Genomic DNA, 20,000 nt, shown 5'->3' with positions numbered 1-20,000 from the left:
TTTGTAATTGAGATAAAAGAAAACACTGCATCAAACTGTTTAAAAATGTGATATAAATATGAATCTAACTGTAGTTCTTTTTTAATTGCTCGTGGTTTTTAAGTATCCCGTTGCTGACCTTCTTTCACTTTGACCGTGGGCAGCACATTACCAGAGAGCACACACACAGAGAGAGAGAGGGGCATCATGGGACTTGTAGTTTTCTGAATATAAATATTACACTATGACTGCGCGCTGAAGGAGGGAAACTGTAATTTAGCAGAAAATCCTGATTCCGGCTTCGATCCCGCGCCGCCTCTAGTGTTACAAGCCCCACCTGATGAATATGCATGACGCTCGCCGCACTCCAGCCCCTCGAGGTTTTCTGACGATTTTAAATAAAGATAATAAATCGTTTAAAAGTGTCTCAACTGTTTCCACTCTCTCTCTCTCTCTCTTTTCTCTTCTCTTCTCTTCTTATCTCCTGTACTTTCCGTCGCCGCCCGCCGGTTGCCATGACGACAGTACTTCTACGACGGGATGGAGATGAGCAGCCTTCCCGTGGAGCTGACCGTCATCTGGAACGGAGATTTCAGTATCGACAACCCGGCCCTCAATAAAGGTAATGTACTGCGACGGTCCTGAAAAAAAATGAAAAATGTAGACGTTTTGACCTGTAATATGTGATTCTTAAAGCTGCACTGTGTAACTTTTCGGGCGGAGGGTCCGTCAAACGCTTTTCTCCGCGGAGATGTTTCACGGTGTGGTGTTTTCGTGGAGTATTTTTTGAGCCATAAAGCCACCTGTAATAATGTAAAGGTAGAGCTGCTTAATGTCACGCTGTGGAACATTCCAGGCAGAGCAATGACGTCTCCATGGAAACGAGCAGGTGACGGACACACGGCCAAAAAGTTTTAGTGCTCTATCGTTCTCCCTTTCTCTTCTGTTCCTCTCTTTTTTCTCTCTTTTTTTAGTCTCTCTCATCTTTCTCCTTGTATCTGTCCCTCTTTCTTTTTCTTCTTCTTTCTTCCCTCTCTTTTTCTCTCTTCTCTACATCCCTCTCTCTCTCTCATGTCTGTGTCTCTCCTCTCTCTCGCTCTATCCATCCACCTTTTTTTTAAATCTCTAACCTCTCTTTTAATCTTTTAGTTTTTCTTAGACCCCCTCCTCTCTCTCTCTCTCTCTCTCTCTCTCTCTCTCTCTCTCTCTATCTTTTACTCACTCTGTCTATCACTTCTCAGTCTCTGTATCATCCTTTTCTCACTCTTCTCTCTCTTTCTTTCTCTGTTTCTCTCCTCTCCCTTTCTTTTCTGTTTTTTTCTCTCTCACACACGCTCTATCTTTTATTCTCTCTTTCTATCACCTCTCTGTCACACCCTTTTTTCACTCTCCCTCTCTTTCTCCTCTTGGTCTCTCTTTTTCCTCTCTTCACTGTCTTCTTTTTCTCTCTCTCTCTCTCCTCTTTTTCTCCTTTCTCTCTCTCGTTCTCTCTCTAACACTCGATTGTTTACTCGCTCTGTCTATCGCCTCTCTGTCTCATCCTTTTCTCAGTCTTCTCTCTTTTTCCGTTCTCCCCCTCTCTCCTCTTTCTTTCTCTCGGTCTTTTTCCTGTCTTCACTGTCTTTTCTCTTTCTCTCTCTCCTCTTTCCTCTTCTCCTCTCTCCTCTCTTTTTCTCTTCTCTCCTTCTCTTCCTCTCTCTTTCTCTCTCTATCTTTTACTTGCTCTGTGTATCATCCTTTTCTCTCTCTTTTTCGCTCCTCTCCTTCTCTTCCTCACTCTTTCTCTCTTTATCTTTTACTCGCTCTGTCTATCACCTCTCAGCCTCTGCATCATCCTTTTCTCACTCTTCTCTCTCTCTTTCGCTCACATTTTTTCATCTCTCTCTCTCACACGCACACACACAGACTCTCTCTCTTTCTTTTTATCTTTTACTCACTCTGTCTCTTTGCTCTCTTTTCTTCTCTCTCTCTATCTTTTACTCGCTCTGTCTATCACCTCTTTCTCTGCATCATCCTTTTCTCACTCTTCTCTCTCTCTTTCGCTCGCTTTTTTCATCTCTCTCTCTCTCACACACACACACACACACACACAGACTCTCTCTCTCTCTTTCTTTTTATCTTTTACTCGCTCTGTCTATCACCTCTTTCTTCTGCATCATCTTTTCTCACTCTTCTCTCTCTTTGCTCTCTTTTCTTCTCTCTCTCTCTCTCTCTCTATCTTTTACTCGCTCTATCACCTCTTTCTCTGCATCGTCCTTTTCTCACTCATCTTTCTCTTTTTCTCTTCTCTCTCTTTCTCTCTCACACACACGCTCTCTCTCTCTTTTACTCGCTCTGTCTATCACCTCTCTTTCTCTGCATCATCCTTTTCTCACTCTTCTCTCTTTCACTCTTTTTCATCTCTCTCTCTCTCTCACACACACACACACACGTACGCACACACACACACTCTCTCTCTCTCTTTCTTTTTATCTTTTACTCGCTCTGTCTATCACCTCTCTTCTCTGCATCATCCTTTTCTCACTCTTCTCTCTCTCTTTCGCTCGCTTTTTTCATCTCTCTCTCTCACACACACACACACACACACACACTCACTCTCTCTTCTTTCTTTTTATCTTTTACTCGCTGTCTATCACCTCTTTTTCTGCATCATCCTTTTCTCACTCTTCTCTCTTTCGCTGTTTTTTCTCTCTCTCTCTCTCTCTCTTGCTCTCTCTCTTTACACACACACACACACACACACACACACACACTCTCTCTCTCTCTCTCTCTCTCTCTCTCTCTCTCTCTCTCTCTCTCTCTCTCTCTCTCTCTCTTGCTATCTTTTACTCGCTCTGTCTATCACCTCTCAGCCTCTGTATCATCCTCTTCTCACTCTTCTCTCTCTTTCGCTCTTTTTTTCTTCTCTCTCTCTCTCTCTCTCTCTCTCTCTCTTTTATTCGCTCTGTCTATCACCTCTCAGTCTCTGCATCATCTCTCTCTCTTTCTCACACACACACACTCACTCTCTCTCTTTCTTTCTCTCTATCTTTTACCAGCTCTGTCTATCACCTCCCAGCTTCTGCATCATCCTTTTCTCACTCTTCTCTCTCTTACTCTCTCTTTTTCTCTCCTTCCTCTCTCCTTCCTCTCCGTCTCTCCTGCGCTCTCATTCATATCGATGCACTGTAAAACGACTTCCCATTGTTGCCCCCTCGGAGCTTGTTTCCATGGCAACAGGCCGAGTCTCCCCCATCTCCTTCTGTGGAGTGGTTTAACTTTAACACATCTGCCGCGACGTTTTCTCCTTTGGTGTTGAGTGACCGTTTTAATTGGCTGTTTTCAGATCGCGAAATAGCGTGAGATGATGGGGCACGAGCCGCTGTGTCTGTAGTTTCTTTTTTTGTTTTTTTTTTTTTAGGACGTTTTAAAAAGAAATACACAAAAAGACAAATCATAAAAGCTGAATCTGATTATTTCGGTTAGTGACGGGGTTCATTTGATTTAATATCGATCCAACTCAAACACAAAATCTCTTTACAACTCAATAAAACAATACTAGAGACTTTTATGTGATCTGAAATTCTGAAATTGGCATCGAAATTGTTAAAAACGTGACAGTAGTTCAGTCGGTGTTGGGCAAGTTACTTCAAAACTGTGATGTGTGTATTTATTTATGACGTGTTTCTGTCATTTTAAAGTAATTTGTTACTGTACAATATTACTGTGTTTAAAATATAAAACATTACACGACTATTGCAGCACTTTTAAGATACTCTCAACAAAATAACAAATAATCAGTGAGCGACGATGACGAACTTTGTGCCGAGGACTAAACCAGGACTGAACCAAGGACTAAATTAGAGCTGAACCATGTTTAAACCAGGACTAAACTAGGGCTAAACCAGGACTAAACTGAGGACTGAACCGAGGACTGAACCACATCTAAACCAGGACTAAACTAGGACTAAATCAGGTCTAAATCAGGTCTAAATCAGGTCTAAACCAGGTCTAAACCAGGACTAAACTAGGACTAAATCAGGTCTAAACCAGGTCTAAACCGAGGACTGAACCAGGACTGAACCAGGGGGACTGAATCAGGTCTGAACCAGGTCTAAATCAGGAGTGAACTAGGACTGAACCAGGACTGAACCAAACCTGAACCAGACCTGAACCAGACCTGAATCAGGACTAAACCAGGACTGAACCAGACCTGAACCAGACCTGAACCAGACCTGAATCAGGACTAAACCAGCACTGAACCGAGGACTGAACCAGGACTGAACCAGGGCTAAACCAAGACTAAACCAGGACTAAACCAGGACCAGGACTGAACCAGGACTAAACCAGGACTAAACCAGAACTGAACCAGGACTAAACCAGATCTAAACCAGGACTGAACCGAGGACTGAACCAGATTTAAACCAGGTCTAAACCCAAGCTGAACCAGGACTAAACCAGGACCAAGCAAGGACTAATCTTGGACTAGGACCTTAGATCGCCTCTGAGAGAATCCTGAGCCCGCGGTCACCTGATGGATCTACATGGACACACCTCTGGACCCGACCCGACATTCGGAACCGTAACGATGGTGTTTCACCACTGCTGACATCTCGGTGATTTAGCGAATTTGTATGAAGGAAAATGAAAAACCCACCACTTCAATCCAGATTAAAAATGCATTGCAACACGTGATACTGACATTTGTATCAAGTAAAATATTACCATTTTTTCCTTGTAATGCCCAACATTACTGTGTTAGAACAAAAAGCAACACATTACAGTAATTTTATACTTTTGTCCTCCACCTGCTTATCTCCATTCTCCTTAATTTGTTTTTTTATTGACCTAAAAACGTGCGTCCTTGCGTTGAGTGGGTTCACCTCTCCACAAATCTGACATGTAACTTGATTCTGTGGCGCCAACTGCTGCCTCTGTAGAGATAAATAAGTGTAATGCCACACTGCGGAACATTCCAGGCAACATCTCCACCAGAAAAGTCGTGCTTATTGTCAATACGAGCCGCCATTAGTACAAAATTTAACCTTTGGACACGTGTAGTTCGTCGCTTGTTATTTATAAGCATCTCGTCTGTCTGACCTTCTTCAACTCTGGCAACACATTACCAATGCAGGGAGAGGGGCATCCTGGGAATTGTAGTTTTCTTTTTAACCAAAGGCACTCGTGTCAGAGAAAGTAATTCTTCTGTTTATTTCGACACCGTGCAGCACTGCGAGCCAGAGTCTGCCTGTGCCCGGGTATCATTTCACAGAGTAAATACTGCATAAATAGCCCGAAGCGGAGACGTATGCGATGGAAATAGTTGACAGTTATACATTAGGAACATCCCACGTGCCGCTAATGACAATTAATGAGAAAATGACTGGCCCGTTGCCATAGAGATGATATGTAAATTATGTGGCGAGGCAGAGGAGCACAGAAAGACGGTCACAACATTCATTATGGTAAACTATGATAAAGAGAGATACGGTGGCTGTGTTTAGTGCTCCGGGGATCATGAAGAGGAAAATAATGTATGTACGTCGAGATGTTTATTCTAAATGTCGTATATTGTCGGTGTAAACATGAAGCCATTTTTGTAAGACATTAAAAAATTGACGATTGTGAGATTTAAGCCATGTTAGAATGTTGTTTACCTTCTCAAAAACAGACCTGGAGTTGTGTTTTGGTTCGTTCACGTTCACATGTTTGAGAAACCCACAAGGCGTTTTTTGGTCGAAATGATGACGTTTTTGTTCGTTTTGGTCTTTCGTCCACATGGAGCCAGCGTTTCGGGTCGGGCAAAAATGGTGTTTTTTTTTTTTTTTTTAATGGAGAAATCTAAGAATGTTGGTGTTGCGTTATCGTTTTGAAAAGCAAACCGCAGCTTGTCCAGTGGCTATTTACTCGTATAAAAAAAAAAAAAAAAAAAATCCAAGAGTGTTGTCATGTGGATGTAGCCTTAGTCTGTCTACATCTCCAAATCTGAAAATGCTCTATTCCACCTTGTGATGTCATGAATTGGTAGTTTACAAAAGATTAGCTGCCGTTTACCTTAAGTTCAGTAGAGATTGGCAATTCCAGGTCTGAAATAATCCAAATGATTCTAGTGAAGGTGTATGGAGTTTATAAACGCAATGGAGCACTTTTGTATCACCACATGACATCACAAGGTGGAGCAAAGTGTTTTCCATTCAAGATAAGAACTCGGCTTAAACGCGCAGGGTTTGTGTGTTAAACATGTGTGAATGAAACAAAACACAACTCCAGGTCTGTTTGTGATGAGGAAACAACATTATAATTTAAATCAGAAAACTACGGAAGCCCTGAGTGGCAAAAGAAAAAAAAAAAAAAAAAGAGGCACGTCATTTGGTCAAGTTGTGTTTTTTTGTTTGTTTTGTTGTTGTTGTTTGCACCAACAACTCAATTAGTTAAATATAATAAAATAAAAAATAAATAAATAATAAAATATATAAAGTAAATAATAATTAATAAAATAAATAAATAATAATATATATATTTTTTAAATTTTGCAATAAACGAGTCTCAATATTTATTTCTTTTGTGTTTTTGCGTTTTGCTTGTTTTTTAATGGCAGATTTTTTTTTTTTTATTTTTTTTAACCTCTTTTTTTTTTTTTTTTTTTCTCTTGCCACTTGGGGCTTCCGTAGAAACAGCTTCAAATGGGCCCTTTAATATTATTTTGTCCTGAATTGTAAATTTTTATTGCAACAGTGCTAGTTTCATCACATATGCATTAAAAGCCATTAAAATAATCTCCATCTTTTCTCTCTTTTTCTCTTTTTTCTTGTTTCTCCAGTTCATCTGTACAAGTGCGATGCTCAGAGGGGGAGCTGTGGCCTGTGTCTGAAGGCGAACCCGCAATTCGGCTGCGTGTGGTGCAAAGGAGAGAACCGCTGCACCCTGAAACAGCACTGCCCCCACCCAGAGAACCAGTTGCTCCAACACAACGGCATCAACAGCAAATGCACCCACCCACGCATCACACAGGTGGGCACAGAGCGAGACAAGACCCCCCCTCCTTCCTCCTTCTCCTCCTCCTTTCTTCCGCTCGCTCGCTGTCAGACTGTATAGGAGACACAAGGGCAAAGAAGGCCAGTGTGAAAGCCGCCAGCCAAATACATGCATTTACATTCAGAATATGAAGTTTTGTGTCTTGTTTAGGGCAAAAGTTTTGGCTTTTCTTACGTTCTGTGGTTCTCAAATTGTGGTAGGTGAGATTCTTCAAGTGGTGCTTCTCTTCATTATGTGGGTTTGACTAATTTAGGGATCATTTAAACAAGGAATTATCCAAATGAGGACATAAAAGTGGATTAAATACACTTAAAATATTATAGAGAGCTGTGCAAATGTCCAGCTGTATCACCGGATCTAAACCAGGTCTATAACAGGACTATTCCAGGTCTCATCTAGAGCTAAACCAGGTCTATAACAGGACTATTCCAGGTCTCATCTAGAGCTAAACCAGGTCTATAACAGGACTATTCCAGGTCTCATCTATAGCTAAACCAGGTCTATAACGGGACTATCCGAGGTCTCATCTAGATCTAAACCAGGTCTACGGTAACAGGACTATCCGAGGTCTCATCTAGATCTAAACCAGGTCTATAACAGGACTATTCGAGGTCTCATCTAGATCTAAACCAGGTCTATAATGGGACTATCCGAGGTCTCATCTAGATCTAAACCAGGTCTATAACAGGACTATTCCAGGTCTCATCTAGAGCTAAACCAGGTCTATAACAGGACTATTCCAGGTCTCATCTAGAGCTAAACCAGGTCTATAACCAGGTCTATATCTAGGGTCTATAACAAGGTCTCATCTATCTAGATATTCTAAACCAGGTCTATAACAGGACTATTCCAGGTTCTCTATCTAGAGCTAAACCAGGTCTATAACAGGACTATTCCAGGTCTGATCTAGAGCTAAACCAGGTCTATAAGGACTATCAGGTCTCATCTAGATCTAAACCAGGTCTATAACAGGACTATTCCAGGTCCTAACTAACCAGGTCTATAACGGACTATTCCAGGTCTCATCTAGATCTAAACCAGGTCTGTAACAGGACTATTCCAGGTCTCATCTAGATCTAAACCAGGTCTATAACAGGACTATTCCAGGTTCATTTAGAGCTAAACCAGGTCTATAACGGGACTATTCGAGGTCTCATCTAGATCTAAACCAGGTCTATAACAGGACTATTCCAGGTCTCATCTAGATCTAAACCAGGTCTATAACAGGACTATTCCAGGTCTCATCTAGAGCTAAACCAGGTCTATAAATAACTATCCAGGTTTCATCTAAGCTTAAACCGAGGTCTCATCTAGATCTAAACCAGGTCTATAACAGGACTATTCGAGGTCTCATCTAGATCTAAACCAGGTCTATAACAGGACTATTCCAGGTCTCATCTAGAGCTAAACCAGGTCTATAACAGGACTATCCGAGGTCTCATCTAGAGCTAAACCAGGTCTGTAACAGGACTATTCCAGGTCTCATCTAGAGCTAAACCAGGTCTATAACAGGACTATTCCAGGTCTGATCTAGATCTAAACCAGGTCTATAATGGGACTATCCGAGGTCTCATCTAGAGCTAAAACAGGTCTACAACAGGACTATTACAGGTCTCATCTAGATCTAAACAGGTAAACAGGTCTATCTAACTAAACCAGGTCTGTAACAGGACTATTCCAGGTCTCATCTAGAGCTAAACCAGGTCTATAACAGGACTATTCCAGGTCTCATCTAGATCTAAACCAGGTCTGTAACAGGACTATTCCAGGTTTCATCTAGAGCTAAACCAGGTCTACAACAGGACTATTCCAGGTCTCATCTAGATCTAAACCAGGTCTACGACAGGACTATTCCAGGTCTCATCTAGAGCTAAACCAGGTCTATAACAGGACAACATCATTCCCACTGTAGTTTATTTTCAGACCTGGTTTAGCTCTTGATTAGATTAGACCCACAATAGTCCTGTTATAGACCTGGTTTAGATTTGACAGCCACTGCGTCAGATATAAAACTATCAGGTTATTCATCTTGTTTTCAGATTTATTATCGACTTTATAGTTCTGAGATGCTTAATTCTACTCCAGAGGTCGTTTATTTTAAGATAACTTGTCAAGTAAAATGATCTTGCTTCATGGACAGATAATTTCACTACTTTTTTCTGATAGATTTAAGTGTTTATATCTAAAGTTTTGAACAAGCTTTGTTGCAGTGTGCTGAACATTCCGTCACAGACATACACATCGAACACCCCCAGCGCGATACCACCCTCAGTTGCTCTACTGGACTTGCCATACAAAACAAAATCAAACATATTTATGAAGAAGGAGTGGACCGGTTTTCGAGAAGCTAAACGAATGTAGATTTTTTGCGCAATATAAGACTACGTTCAGACTGCAACCTGAACGACACAGATCCGATTTTTTCAAATGTTATCCAGGCCGCTTGGACATGTGCTCCTAAAACCGACACATATCCGATCTTTTGACATGCGACTTCAGTCTGAACGGCCAGGTCACATTCATCCCACCTACACATCAGGCTTGAAGTCTAGTCAATGGAGGGAAAGTGAGGTTGGCGAGTTCATTAATATCTGGGGGGATCGCTGTATTCAGGCCAAACTGGAGGGGTTTTATGTCGGGCTGTCGCAATAACCGCGAAAACGAATCACCGCGCTGCATGTTGGGCCACCGTCATCACCGCACACCAACGTGACCCAACCCAGAGTCCTGCACGGGTCCATTTTTGGAGACCTGCACTTGCCCGGACTCGTTAACATTCCACCCGTTACCACCCGCGCTCGTGATAACCCAGGACTAACCCAGGACTAACCCAGGACTAACCCAGGACTAAGGGGCGCCGCGTAGACCATCGGGTGACCGCAGGTGAAAGGACCAGTGCAGAGCTTCGCGTCGCACGGAGTTAAGTGCAGCCGTCTCCTGATCGCGCTTTGCGGACACCTTGCTCTACGGGCTCGGGGTTCTTTCTCTCTTAAGTCTGCGGTTACCCGACCTGGTGCAGGACTCTGACCCGAGCTGCCACAGTGAGACCTGGAGAGATGCATCGGTACTTTTTCCAACGCCAAATGTTACTTCTCCCACGCTACACACGCTATATCCGCACGACAACCAAGGTACATGCGCATCTGCTCAACAAGCGCATCATCGGAGAAAGTTTTCAGTGCCGCTGGAAATATGGTAACTCAGCAGTTATACCGCACCGCAGGAGAAATTCCCTGGTCGCGACAGCCCTAGTCTTATCGGAACTGGGCGGTTTTTGAAATGATTTCCAAAGAAATGTCTGAGCGCGACTACAGACGGTCCTGGCTCCAATGTCGACGAAAAATAAAGAGCCTGCGAGCCAAATACAAGGAGGTTAACTCTTTCCCCCATGAAGACGACATTTGACGACCCCCCCTAAACCCTTAATGACAACTTTTGACACCTCCGCTGTATCACTAAAGACGTGATTTGACGACCTTTAGAAACAGCTCGGTTTTTCACATTTAAACAGAGACTGTGATAGGTCGGGGCCACTACAACCCACACTAGACTGACCAATAGGATTCAAGGATATGTTTTCGCCGATTTTTTCCGAAGTTAATCGAAATAGTGACGATGGTAGTTTCCGGAAAAAACACAACACGAAACACGTGCAATGGAAAGATCGCGGGGCTGCGGCGCACAGTTTTAGAAATAATGAGGAGTGGACGTATTTTATGGATGAGTTTAGAGAAAGTGACTTTTATAGATTTCAAAAGTGATGATGTTGAAGTTGATTATAAAGTGGAAAACAGCGATAGCGACGGACTTTCGGGGAGAAGGTGAGAATGCCGCTGATGCGTCTGTGTGGAGTCCTGCGATGTCCCAACAAACTATCTGAGCTTTATACTCGATTATGAACCAAAATTGCCCTGAAATCTGGATGTTGCCCAGGCCAGTCCTTTAAAATATTTCAGTCTTTTTTTCCAAGATGCGATGTATAACAGAATCGCTACAGAAAAAACACTTATGCGGAGCTCTGCACACGAGAAAATAACCAAGATGACAAATACTGAACACCCACTGACAGGGAAGAGTTTTATTATTATATTATTATATTATAATAAGCTAAATTAGTTGAATAAGCTAAATGAGTTGAATAAATAAAATAAGTTGAATAAGTTAAATGAGTTGAATAAGCTAAATGGAAAAAAACTAATTAGGTGCACACAGGTGAACAACAGGTAAAAACAGGTGCACACTTGGCTATACTGTATCTGGTGATATGAAATCTGTTTAAATACTTTGACAAAGTATATTTTTTATTTTTTTATGAATATAGTACTCAGAACATGCAGATATCAGATGCTGAATGTAGTTTTTTGTTTTCGAGTTTGCACCTGACCAGGTAAACTCTCATTTTCAGTGAGCTGTTATACACCTATAAATGAGTTGAATCACATTTAAACATCCATAAATGAATAGTTCAGAGTCTAAGGTTTCCAGAGATACAAATATGTCTGTGTTACAATTAAGTTCATGAGTGTAAAAATCATTTATAATCACTGGTGGAAGTCTGTTTTCTTTTATGCAATTATGCTCTATGGGTGTAGCCCTAGTAACACATGTATGGGTTGTTCCTAGTCGGCGTCCAGGGGGGAAAGAGTTAAAGACTCAAACAAACGAAGCGGCCGTGGATGTGTAACCTGTCCATTTTACGAAGAACTGGACCGTATTTCGGGAAACAAGCCCAGCGTTTAGGCGACTTCCGTAAACACTGAGCACGATAACTGCTTGTGAAGTCGTCGTGTCCTTCAGTGCACATGCGGGACACTTTTGGGGCGTTTAAAGTTCGCGCTGGAGATCACGTACAAGTCGCATTTAAGTGGAAATGCGAACGACCTCGCAAAAACATCAGATATCACAAAAATTCCCACAACAAAAACAAAATCCGTCTTAATTTCCTCACTTGTTCGTAAGGTTTCTTGTTGTCATTTCCGCCGAAGCTTCGTCCGGCCTCGTCCTCCTCTTCCTCCTCTCGTCTCCGGTCTCCGTCAGGCTCATTCGTCGGCGGTGATCAATCAGACGCCGCGCGCAGATGCCGACGCGCTCCCCCTCTTAACCCCTCGTGTACCGAAAACAAGCCACGGGGCCAAACGCACTTGACCCGCCTCACGCTCATAAAGGGGGATAATAACAGACGAGAGCACGAGGTCAGAGCTGTGAGGGATATCTGCGCTCCGGCACGCAAGACGGATGGAAGAACGGACGGACGGCGGGAGAGGGGGATGGAGATACAGATAAAGGAGAGGAGAGGGGGGGACTGATGGGGTTTATATGGATGGAGAGAAGAGGAGAGAGAGAAAAACAGGGAGAGAGAGAGAGAGATGGCTAAAAATACAGACAGAGGAGAGGAGAGGGGGATTGATAGGGTTTATGTGAATGGAGAGAGAGAAAGAGAGAGAAGAGAGAAAGAGAGAAGAAAGAGAGAGAGAGAGAGAGAAGAAAGAGTGAGAGAAAGAGGGAGGAGAAAGTAAGAAGAGAGAGAGAGGGGGGAAATGAGAGAAGAGAGAGAGAGAGAGAGAGTAGAGAGAAGAAGAGAGAGAGAGAGAGAGGAGAAAGAGAGAGAGAAAGAGAGAAGAAAGAGGGAGGAGAAAGTGAGAAGAGAGAGAGAGGGGGAAATGAGAGAAGAAAGAGAGAGAGAGGAGTAAGAAAGAAGAGAGAGAGAGAGAGGAGAAAGAGAAGAGAGAGAGAGAGGAGAAAGAGAAGAGAGAAAGAGAGAAGAAAGAGTGAGAGAAAGAGGGAGGAGAAAGTGAGAAGAGAGAGAGGGGGGGAATGAGAGAAGAAGAAGAGAGAGAGAGAGGAGAAAGAGAGAGAGAAGAAAGAGTGAGAGAAAGAGGGAGGAGAAAGTGAGAAGAGAGAGAGGGGGGAATGAGAGAAGAGAGAGAGAGAGAGGAGTAAGAGAGAAGAGAGAGAGAGGAGAAAGAGGAGGAGAAAGTGAGAAAGAGAGAGAGAGGGGGGAAATGAGAGAAGAAAGAGAGAGAGAGGAGGAGTAAGAGAGAAGAGAGAGAGGAGAAAGAGAGAAGAGAGAGAGAGAGGGGGAAATGAGAGAAGAAAGAGAAAAAACAGAGAGAGGAGAGAGAAAGAGAGAAGAAAGAGGGAGGAGAAAGTGAGAAGAGAGAGAGAGGGGGGAAATGAGAGAAGAAAGAGAAAAACAGAGAGAAGAGGAGAAAGAGAGAAGAAAGTGAGGGACAGAGAGGGAGGAGAGAGAGAGAGAGAGAAGTGAAAGAGAGAAAGAGGGGGGGATTGATAGGGTTTACATGGTTCAAGAGAGGAGGAGAGAGAGAAAGGGAGAAATAGGAGCAAGAAAGAAAGTGGGGCAGAGAGAGAGAGAGAGATGGATGAAAATACATCTAGAGGAGGGAGAAAGGGATTGATAAGGTTTACATGAATGGAGAGAGGAGGAGAGGGAGAGAGAGGAGAGAAAGACAGAGCGAGAGAAAGAGAGAGATGGATGGAAATACAGATAGAGGAAAGGAGAAGGGGATCGATAGGGTTTACATGGGTGGGGAGAGGAGGAGAGAGAGAGAGAGGGACAAAGAGGAGTGAGAAAGAGAGAGAGAGAGAGTTGACAGAGAAAGAAAATGACGAGAGTAAGAGGGAGAGAGAGGGAAAGATGGAAATATAGCCAGAGGAGAGGAGAGAGGGATTGATAGGGTTTATATGAAAGAGAGAGAGAGAGAAGAGAGAGAGAAAGAGGAGAGAAAGACAGAGAGAGATGGATGGAAATACAGACAGAGGAGAGGGGGATTGTTAGGGTTTACATGAATGGAGAGAGGAGGAGAGGGAGGGAAAAAGAGGAGTGAGAAAGAGAGAGAGAGAGAGAAAGAGGAGAGTGAGAGAGAGAGAGAGAGAAAGAGGGAGAGAGAGAATAAGGGAAATACAGCCAGAGGAGAGGAAAGGGGAATTGGTCAGATTTACATGGATGGAGGGAGTAGAGAGAGAAAGGGAGAAATAGGAGTGAGAAAGAGAGAGATGGATGAAAATACAGCCAGAGGAGAGGAGAGGGGGATTGATGTGGTTTATATGGATGGAGAGAGAGAAAGGAAGAAAGAAGAAAGAGAGAAAGAGACGACAGAGAGAGAGAAGTGAGAGAGAAAGAAACAGAGATGACAGAGAGAGAGAAAGAGAAAGAGGGAGAGACCGAGATGGATGGAAATATAGCCAGAGGAGAGGAGAGGGGGATTGATGTGGTTTACATGAATGGAGAGAGGAGGAGCGGGAGAAAGAGGAGTGAGAAAGAGAGAGATGAAGGAGAGGAGAGAGAGAGAAAGAGAAAGAGGGAGAGACCGAGATGGATGAAAATACAGCCAGAGGAGAGGAGAGAGGGATTGATAAGGTTTATATGAATGGAGAGAGAGAAAGAGAGAGAGAGAGAAAGAGAGAAGAAAGAGAGAGAGAGAGTAAAGAGAAGAGAGAGAGAGAGAGAGAGAGAAAAGAGAAGGATGGAAATACAGCCAGAGAGAAGAGAAGGGGATTGATAGGGTTTATATGAAAAGAAGAGGAGGAGAGAGGGAGGGAAAAAGAGGAGTGAGAAAGAGAGAGAGATGACAGAGAGAGAAAGAGGAGAGTGAGAGAGAGAGAGAAAGAGGAAGAGAGAGAAGGAGGGAAAGGGGAATTGTGGGGATTGATAGGGTTTATATGAATGAATGGAGAGTGGAGTAGAGATAGATGGAGAGAGAGAGAGAGAGAGAAAGAGAAGGATGGAAATAAAGGCAGAGGAGAGGAATGGGGAATTGATCAGATTTACATGGATGGAGGGAGGAGAAGAGAGAGAGAGAGAGAAAGAGGGAGTGAGAGATGGATGGAAATACAGCCAGAGGAAGGGAGAGAGGGATTGAGTTTACGTGGATGGAGAGAGTCATCGAGAGAGAAAGGAAGAAAGAGGAGTGAGAGAGAAAGAAACAGAGATTACAGAGAGAGAGAGAAAGAGGAGGGTGAGAGACAGAGAGAGAGAGAAGAAGAGGAAGAGAGAGAAGGATGGAAATACAGCCAGAGGAGAGGAGAGGAGAGGGGGATTGATGTGGTTTACATGAATGGAGAGAGGAGGAGCGGGAGAAAGAGGAGTGAGAAAGAGAGAGATGAAGGAGAGGAGAGAGAGAGAAAGAGAGAGAGAGGGAGAGACCGAGAAAGGAGGAAGAGACAGAGAGAGAAAGAGGAGAGGAGAGAGAGAGAGAGAGAGAGAGAAGAGAGAGAGAAAGAGGGAAATACAGCCAGAGGAGGGGAGAGAGGGATTGATAAGGTTTATATGGATGGAGGAGTAGAGAGAGAAAAGAGAGAAAAGAGAGAGAAAGAGAGAGATGGATGAAAATACAGCCAGAGGAGAGGAGAGGGGGATTGATAGGGTTTACATGGACGGGAAGAGGAGGAGAGAGAGAGTAGAGAGAGAACGAGAAAGAGGAAGAAGAGAGAGATGGATGGAAATACAACCAGAGGAGGGGAGAGAGGGATTGATAAGGTTTATATGAATGGAGAGCCGAGGATAGAAAGAGAGAGAGAAAGAGAGAGAAGAGAGGGAGCCGTCGCCTGCCACAAGCGCAGAGAGCGATTGATCGGGTTTATATGAATGGCGAGCGCGAGAGAAAGAGGGAGAGAGAAAGAGAGGGAGAGAAGTAGCCTCCCACAAGCGCTTTATTCTAGTTTTTCACAGCAGACGCCTCAGTAAAGATGAGAAATGGACAAACGAGAACGGGGAAGATGAAGCGGTGAAAGAGACAGCGGCAGATTCCTCTCTGTTATAGGCGGCTTAGAGCACAACGCTGAGAGATCGAGGGGGCAGGTGCGATTTATATCAAGAAGCGGTGCTCCTCTCAATTGATTTAGTGCTAATTCGACCTCATTTATAAAACACTATTAGATTATATTGGATTTCTATTGGCGCAAACATTTGGATTTTTAATATATGGCGACTTTATGACATAAGAACACGGTTATGGCACTCGGCATTTGACCCATCCTTCAGTGCACCTGTCAGGAGCGGCGCAGCACCCGGGGGCCCAGCTCCAGATCCTGAGCCGGGCAAGATCAGGACTACTGTAGCTGGAGAATTTAATAAAAAAAAAATAATAATAATAAAATAAAAATAAATAAAATAATAATAATAATAAAAAATAATAATAATAATAATAGATAATAATAATAATAATAATAATAATAATAATAATAATAATAATAATAATAATAATAATAAATAGATAATAATAATAATAATAATAATAATAATAATAATAATCCATCCATCCATTTTCGTCCGCTTATCCGGGGCCGGGTCGCGGGGGCAGCAGCCTAAGCAGGGACTCCCAGACTTCCTTCACCCCAGACACGTCCTCCAGCTCCTCCGGGGGGACCCTGAGGCGTTCCCAGGCCAGCCGAGAGACATAGTCCCTCCAGCGTGTCCTGGGTCTTCCCCGGGGCCTCCTCCCGGTGGGACATGCCCGGAACACCTCCTGAGGGAGGCGCCCAGGAGGCATCCGGAACAGATGCCCGAGCCACCTCAACTGGCTCCTCTCGACGTGGAGGAGCAGCGGCTCTACTCCGAGCTCCTCCCGTGTGACTGAGCTCCTCACCCTATCTCTAAGGGAGCGCCCAGCCACCCTGCGGAGGAAACTCATTTCGAGCGCTTGTATCCGCGATCTCGTCCTTTCGGTCACTACCCAGAGCTCATGACCATAGGTGAGAGTAGGAACGAAGACTGACCGGTAAATCGAGAGCTTCGCCTTTCGACTCAGCTCCCTCTTCACCACAACGGTCCGATACAGCGACCGCATCACTGCCGAAGCTGCACCGATCCGCCTGTCAATCTCACGTTCCGTCCTTCCCTCACTCGTGAACAAGACCCCGAGATACTTGAACTCCTCCACTTGAGGCAAAGACTAATATAATAATAATAATAATAATAATAATAATAATAATAATAATAATACAGTGTAATAATAATTCTTCTTCACTTGGGGTTAGTAAAAGGGCAAATTATCCATCTTTAAACCACTCCACTTTTTGTTTTGGGCTCCGTCACCACCTTGTTTCTATGGATATGTCATTGCTCTGCCTAGAATGTTCCACAGTGTGACATTAAACTGCATTACTTTACATTTATTCAGTTACAGATGGTTTTATGGCTCAGAAATGCCTACAAAAACAGGCGTTCTGACTGTGAGCGGGGTCGCCTCTCCACAGATCTGACATGCAACTTGATCTGGTTTGGTCTCCGTGGTGATAGAAAGGTTTAATACCGTACTGTGAAACATTCTAGCCAGGCCGGCGCCACCTAGTGCCTCCGCTCAATTTCATTTCTCTCCAGCGACGAGGTCAGGAATCAGAATACACTAGACCAGGGGCGTCCAAACTTTTTTCATCAAGGGCCACAAATCTAAACACAGACGAAGCAGAGAGTCGATCAAAGGCCGTAGACTGGTGCTTAATACAGAGAATTATTGAAATATGTGCATGTTTAACACGTTAGAATGAACCATCAGTCTTTATTCATGCTAAGATCCTTAAAACCACACACTAAATATTAAACATAGGCTTTATCAAGGTCGATTTTCAAAAAAACTTGCAATAAAAAGTAAATTTTTATTGATGCAGGGTCATTTGGGACAATTCACGTGGAAGCCTGAGGGCCAAGAAAAATTTGTCAGAGGTCCGCATTTTGACATGCCTGCACTAGACGATTTGCAAGAACTCAGGAAGTTGTAGATCGCGCACCGGCCAATCAGCAAAGGGCTGTGAAGCTGGCAATTACTTGGACACCACTGAGCGTTCCGGCACATTACCTATGTCACGACCAAATAGAAGCGATTGGTTAAATAAAAAAAAAACACCTGCCTAATGTCAATCTAACAAATCGTAATGCTGCGAGGTCAGACGGTTTCCACAAAGTGAAACCAGCTGATGAATCGGGCTAGAAACATTCCAGATAAACCAATAAATAACCTTGCGTCGCATGAATCGTCGCACGTTGAGGGACTATTTTCTCAGCAGCAGTGGAATTTTACTTTGCCGATAAGATAGGTGCGATGTGATATCAGTCCACCGCTGCCGAGCTTTCTATCAGGAAATACAACTCACTGCTGCTCAGACGTAATTTCCTTCAAACGCAAGGGTGGTTTTACATCGGTTTTACATTTACATCGACAGTCTGGTGTAATAATTGTTTTGCTTCCGGTGTTTTGTGGAGTGGGTAAGACTGTTTTTATTGTCAGGATAACTATGTCCATTAACGTGCACTAGTCTAACACCAGCGACCTCTGCAAATACAACGACTGGATGGATTATTTAAAGGTTGTATAGAGGATTTTCCAAGGAACGAGAAATCCAGCGACTGTTTGTCCTTTTTCAAATGTTGCGCATGCGTGAACCCCCCCCTAAGTTTTCACACATAGGATATCGCATTCGTGTCCTGAAAAACGTTTCTGAAAACTCTAAATTGTCCATTCTAAATTTGTCTAAGGAAATAAAGTACGTTTTCATAATAAGCAGAAGTTTCCTGTCCAGGAGTAATTTGTGGACCAGTGTGTCAGTCTTTAGACCCTGCGTCTGCTTCAGTCGCGCCATCGCTGGAATGAATCTTCAAGAATCACCTTAGTTTGGTTTCGCTGCTTTTCCCCTTGTCTTCTTCTTTCAGCGACCTCAAAAACGGACTTTCTTTTGGGGCTAACTGCTCGTAGATTCTTGTCTCCATTGCAATAAACTTTGTGCTAACTGCGAGGAAGATATAGGTAAAAAAAGCCGCTAAGAACTGTTGCGTTGGTGGAGTAAACAGCGTCTGTGCGTCTGTGGACTGCGTGACAGACGTACGCAAACCACGTAACGGCGGCGCGCAGGCAAGTCAGTTACGCTAGAAACGTAGGGAGTTTGATTGACAGCCTGTCAGCTCACAGATAACGAGGCAGTGTCGTTATCTATTGGCCAATGTTTAGCCCCACCACGTCCAGAGTTGATGAATTTTTATTCTCTTTTTTTTGATCATCATAATTACAAGGCTACTGCATCTCTATAATGCTATCATTGACAATTTGAAACAAAAAAAAAAACAAAAAAAATCCTCCATACAACCTTTAAGAAAAGCGTCTCCACACGTCTCCAACGCTCCATCGCGAGACAGAGTTACGGCCTTGTCAGGGGTCTGCTGCTATAGTTCATCGACATACTTTCTAAAATGTTAAAATCCGACGAACGCACTCACATTTTTCTTGCTTCTGATATTGAATAAACGCTGCGAGTGTTTACGAAAGGAGGTCACCGCACCAAGCCCGGTCTATAATGCCTCCTAATACGATTCATTATATTGACAGACTTATACCAGGAAGCTAAACAGACTGATGAAGTGTCAATTATAGCATCCTGGTCTCATATCTAACGCTTTATTGAATGTGATCTCCTCATTTGAAATCTCTCGCTCCCCCGTATCTCCTTCAAGGCTAATTTTCTGCGCTATTGTTCGTACTGTATTTTATGCAAATATATAACGCGATGATGGATACAGTGTGTGGAACCTCGCAAATTGAATGGTTCCTTATTCCCAGAAGACCGTTTTCTCATTAGGATGCAACCGGGGAATGTTATTAATCAGAGACGCGCAATATCTCCCATTGAGCGCGACCAGACCTCAACCTTTTCTGTAAAGATGTGTAGTGTAACATTTAAAAATAAAATAGAACAACAGCATGTACAGGGGAATGTTGTAGAAAGGTCAAATAGCACTGGAGTTTGTCGTAAACATCCACTTAAATCCACATTTATATATATTTTTTTAAAGATGCCATATTTATTCATTAGGATACAATTACATTTACATATTACATAGAAATGTATTATGATCAGTATGACAGTAGTAGTAGTAGTAGCAGCAAGTAGTAGTTAGTAGTAGTAGTAGTAGTAGTAGTAGTAGTAGTAGTAGTAGTAGAAGCTGTAGTAGTAGTAGTAGTAGAGTAGAAGCTGTAGTAGTAGTAGTAGTAGTAGAAGCT

The 20,000-nt window shown here is 43.2% G+C and overlaps 1 protein-coding gene across 1 annotated transcript in view; it reads left to right on the top strand.

Moving 5' to 3' along the window:
* Positions 1-20,000, top strand: part of plxna4 (plexin A4) — a 659,145-nt gene that overhangs the window by 487,998 nt on the left and 151,147 nt on the right. The window contains 2 exon segments of the mRNA XM_055154191.1: positions 505-601; positions 6,779-6,969. Of these exon segments, the coding sequence (XP_055010166.1) occupies positions 505-601; positions 6,779-6,969 (288 nt within the window).

Source organism: Boleophthalmus pectinirostris, unplaced genomic scaffold, assembly GCF_026225935.1.
Source record: "Boleophthalmus pectinirostris isolate CB_2022bp ecotype Guang Dong unplaced genomic scaffold, ASM2622593v1 HiC_scaffold_18, whole genome shotgun sequence".
Classification (NCBI taxonomy): Eukaryota; Metazoa; Chordata; class Actinopteri; order Gobiiformes; family Gobiidae; genus Boleophthalmus; species Boleophthalmus pectinirostris.
Note: the sequence above shows the minus strand (reverse complement) of the source record. Positions and strands in the feature narration are given on the sequence as shown.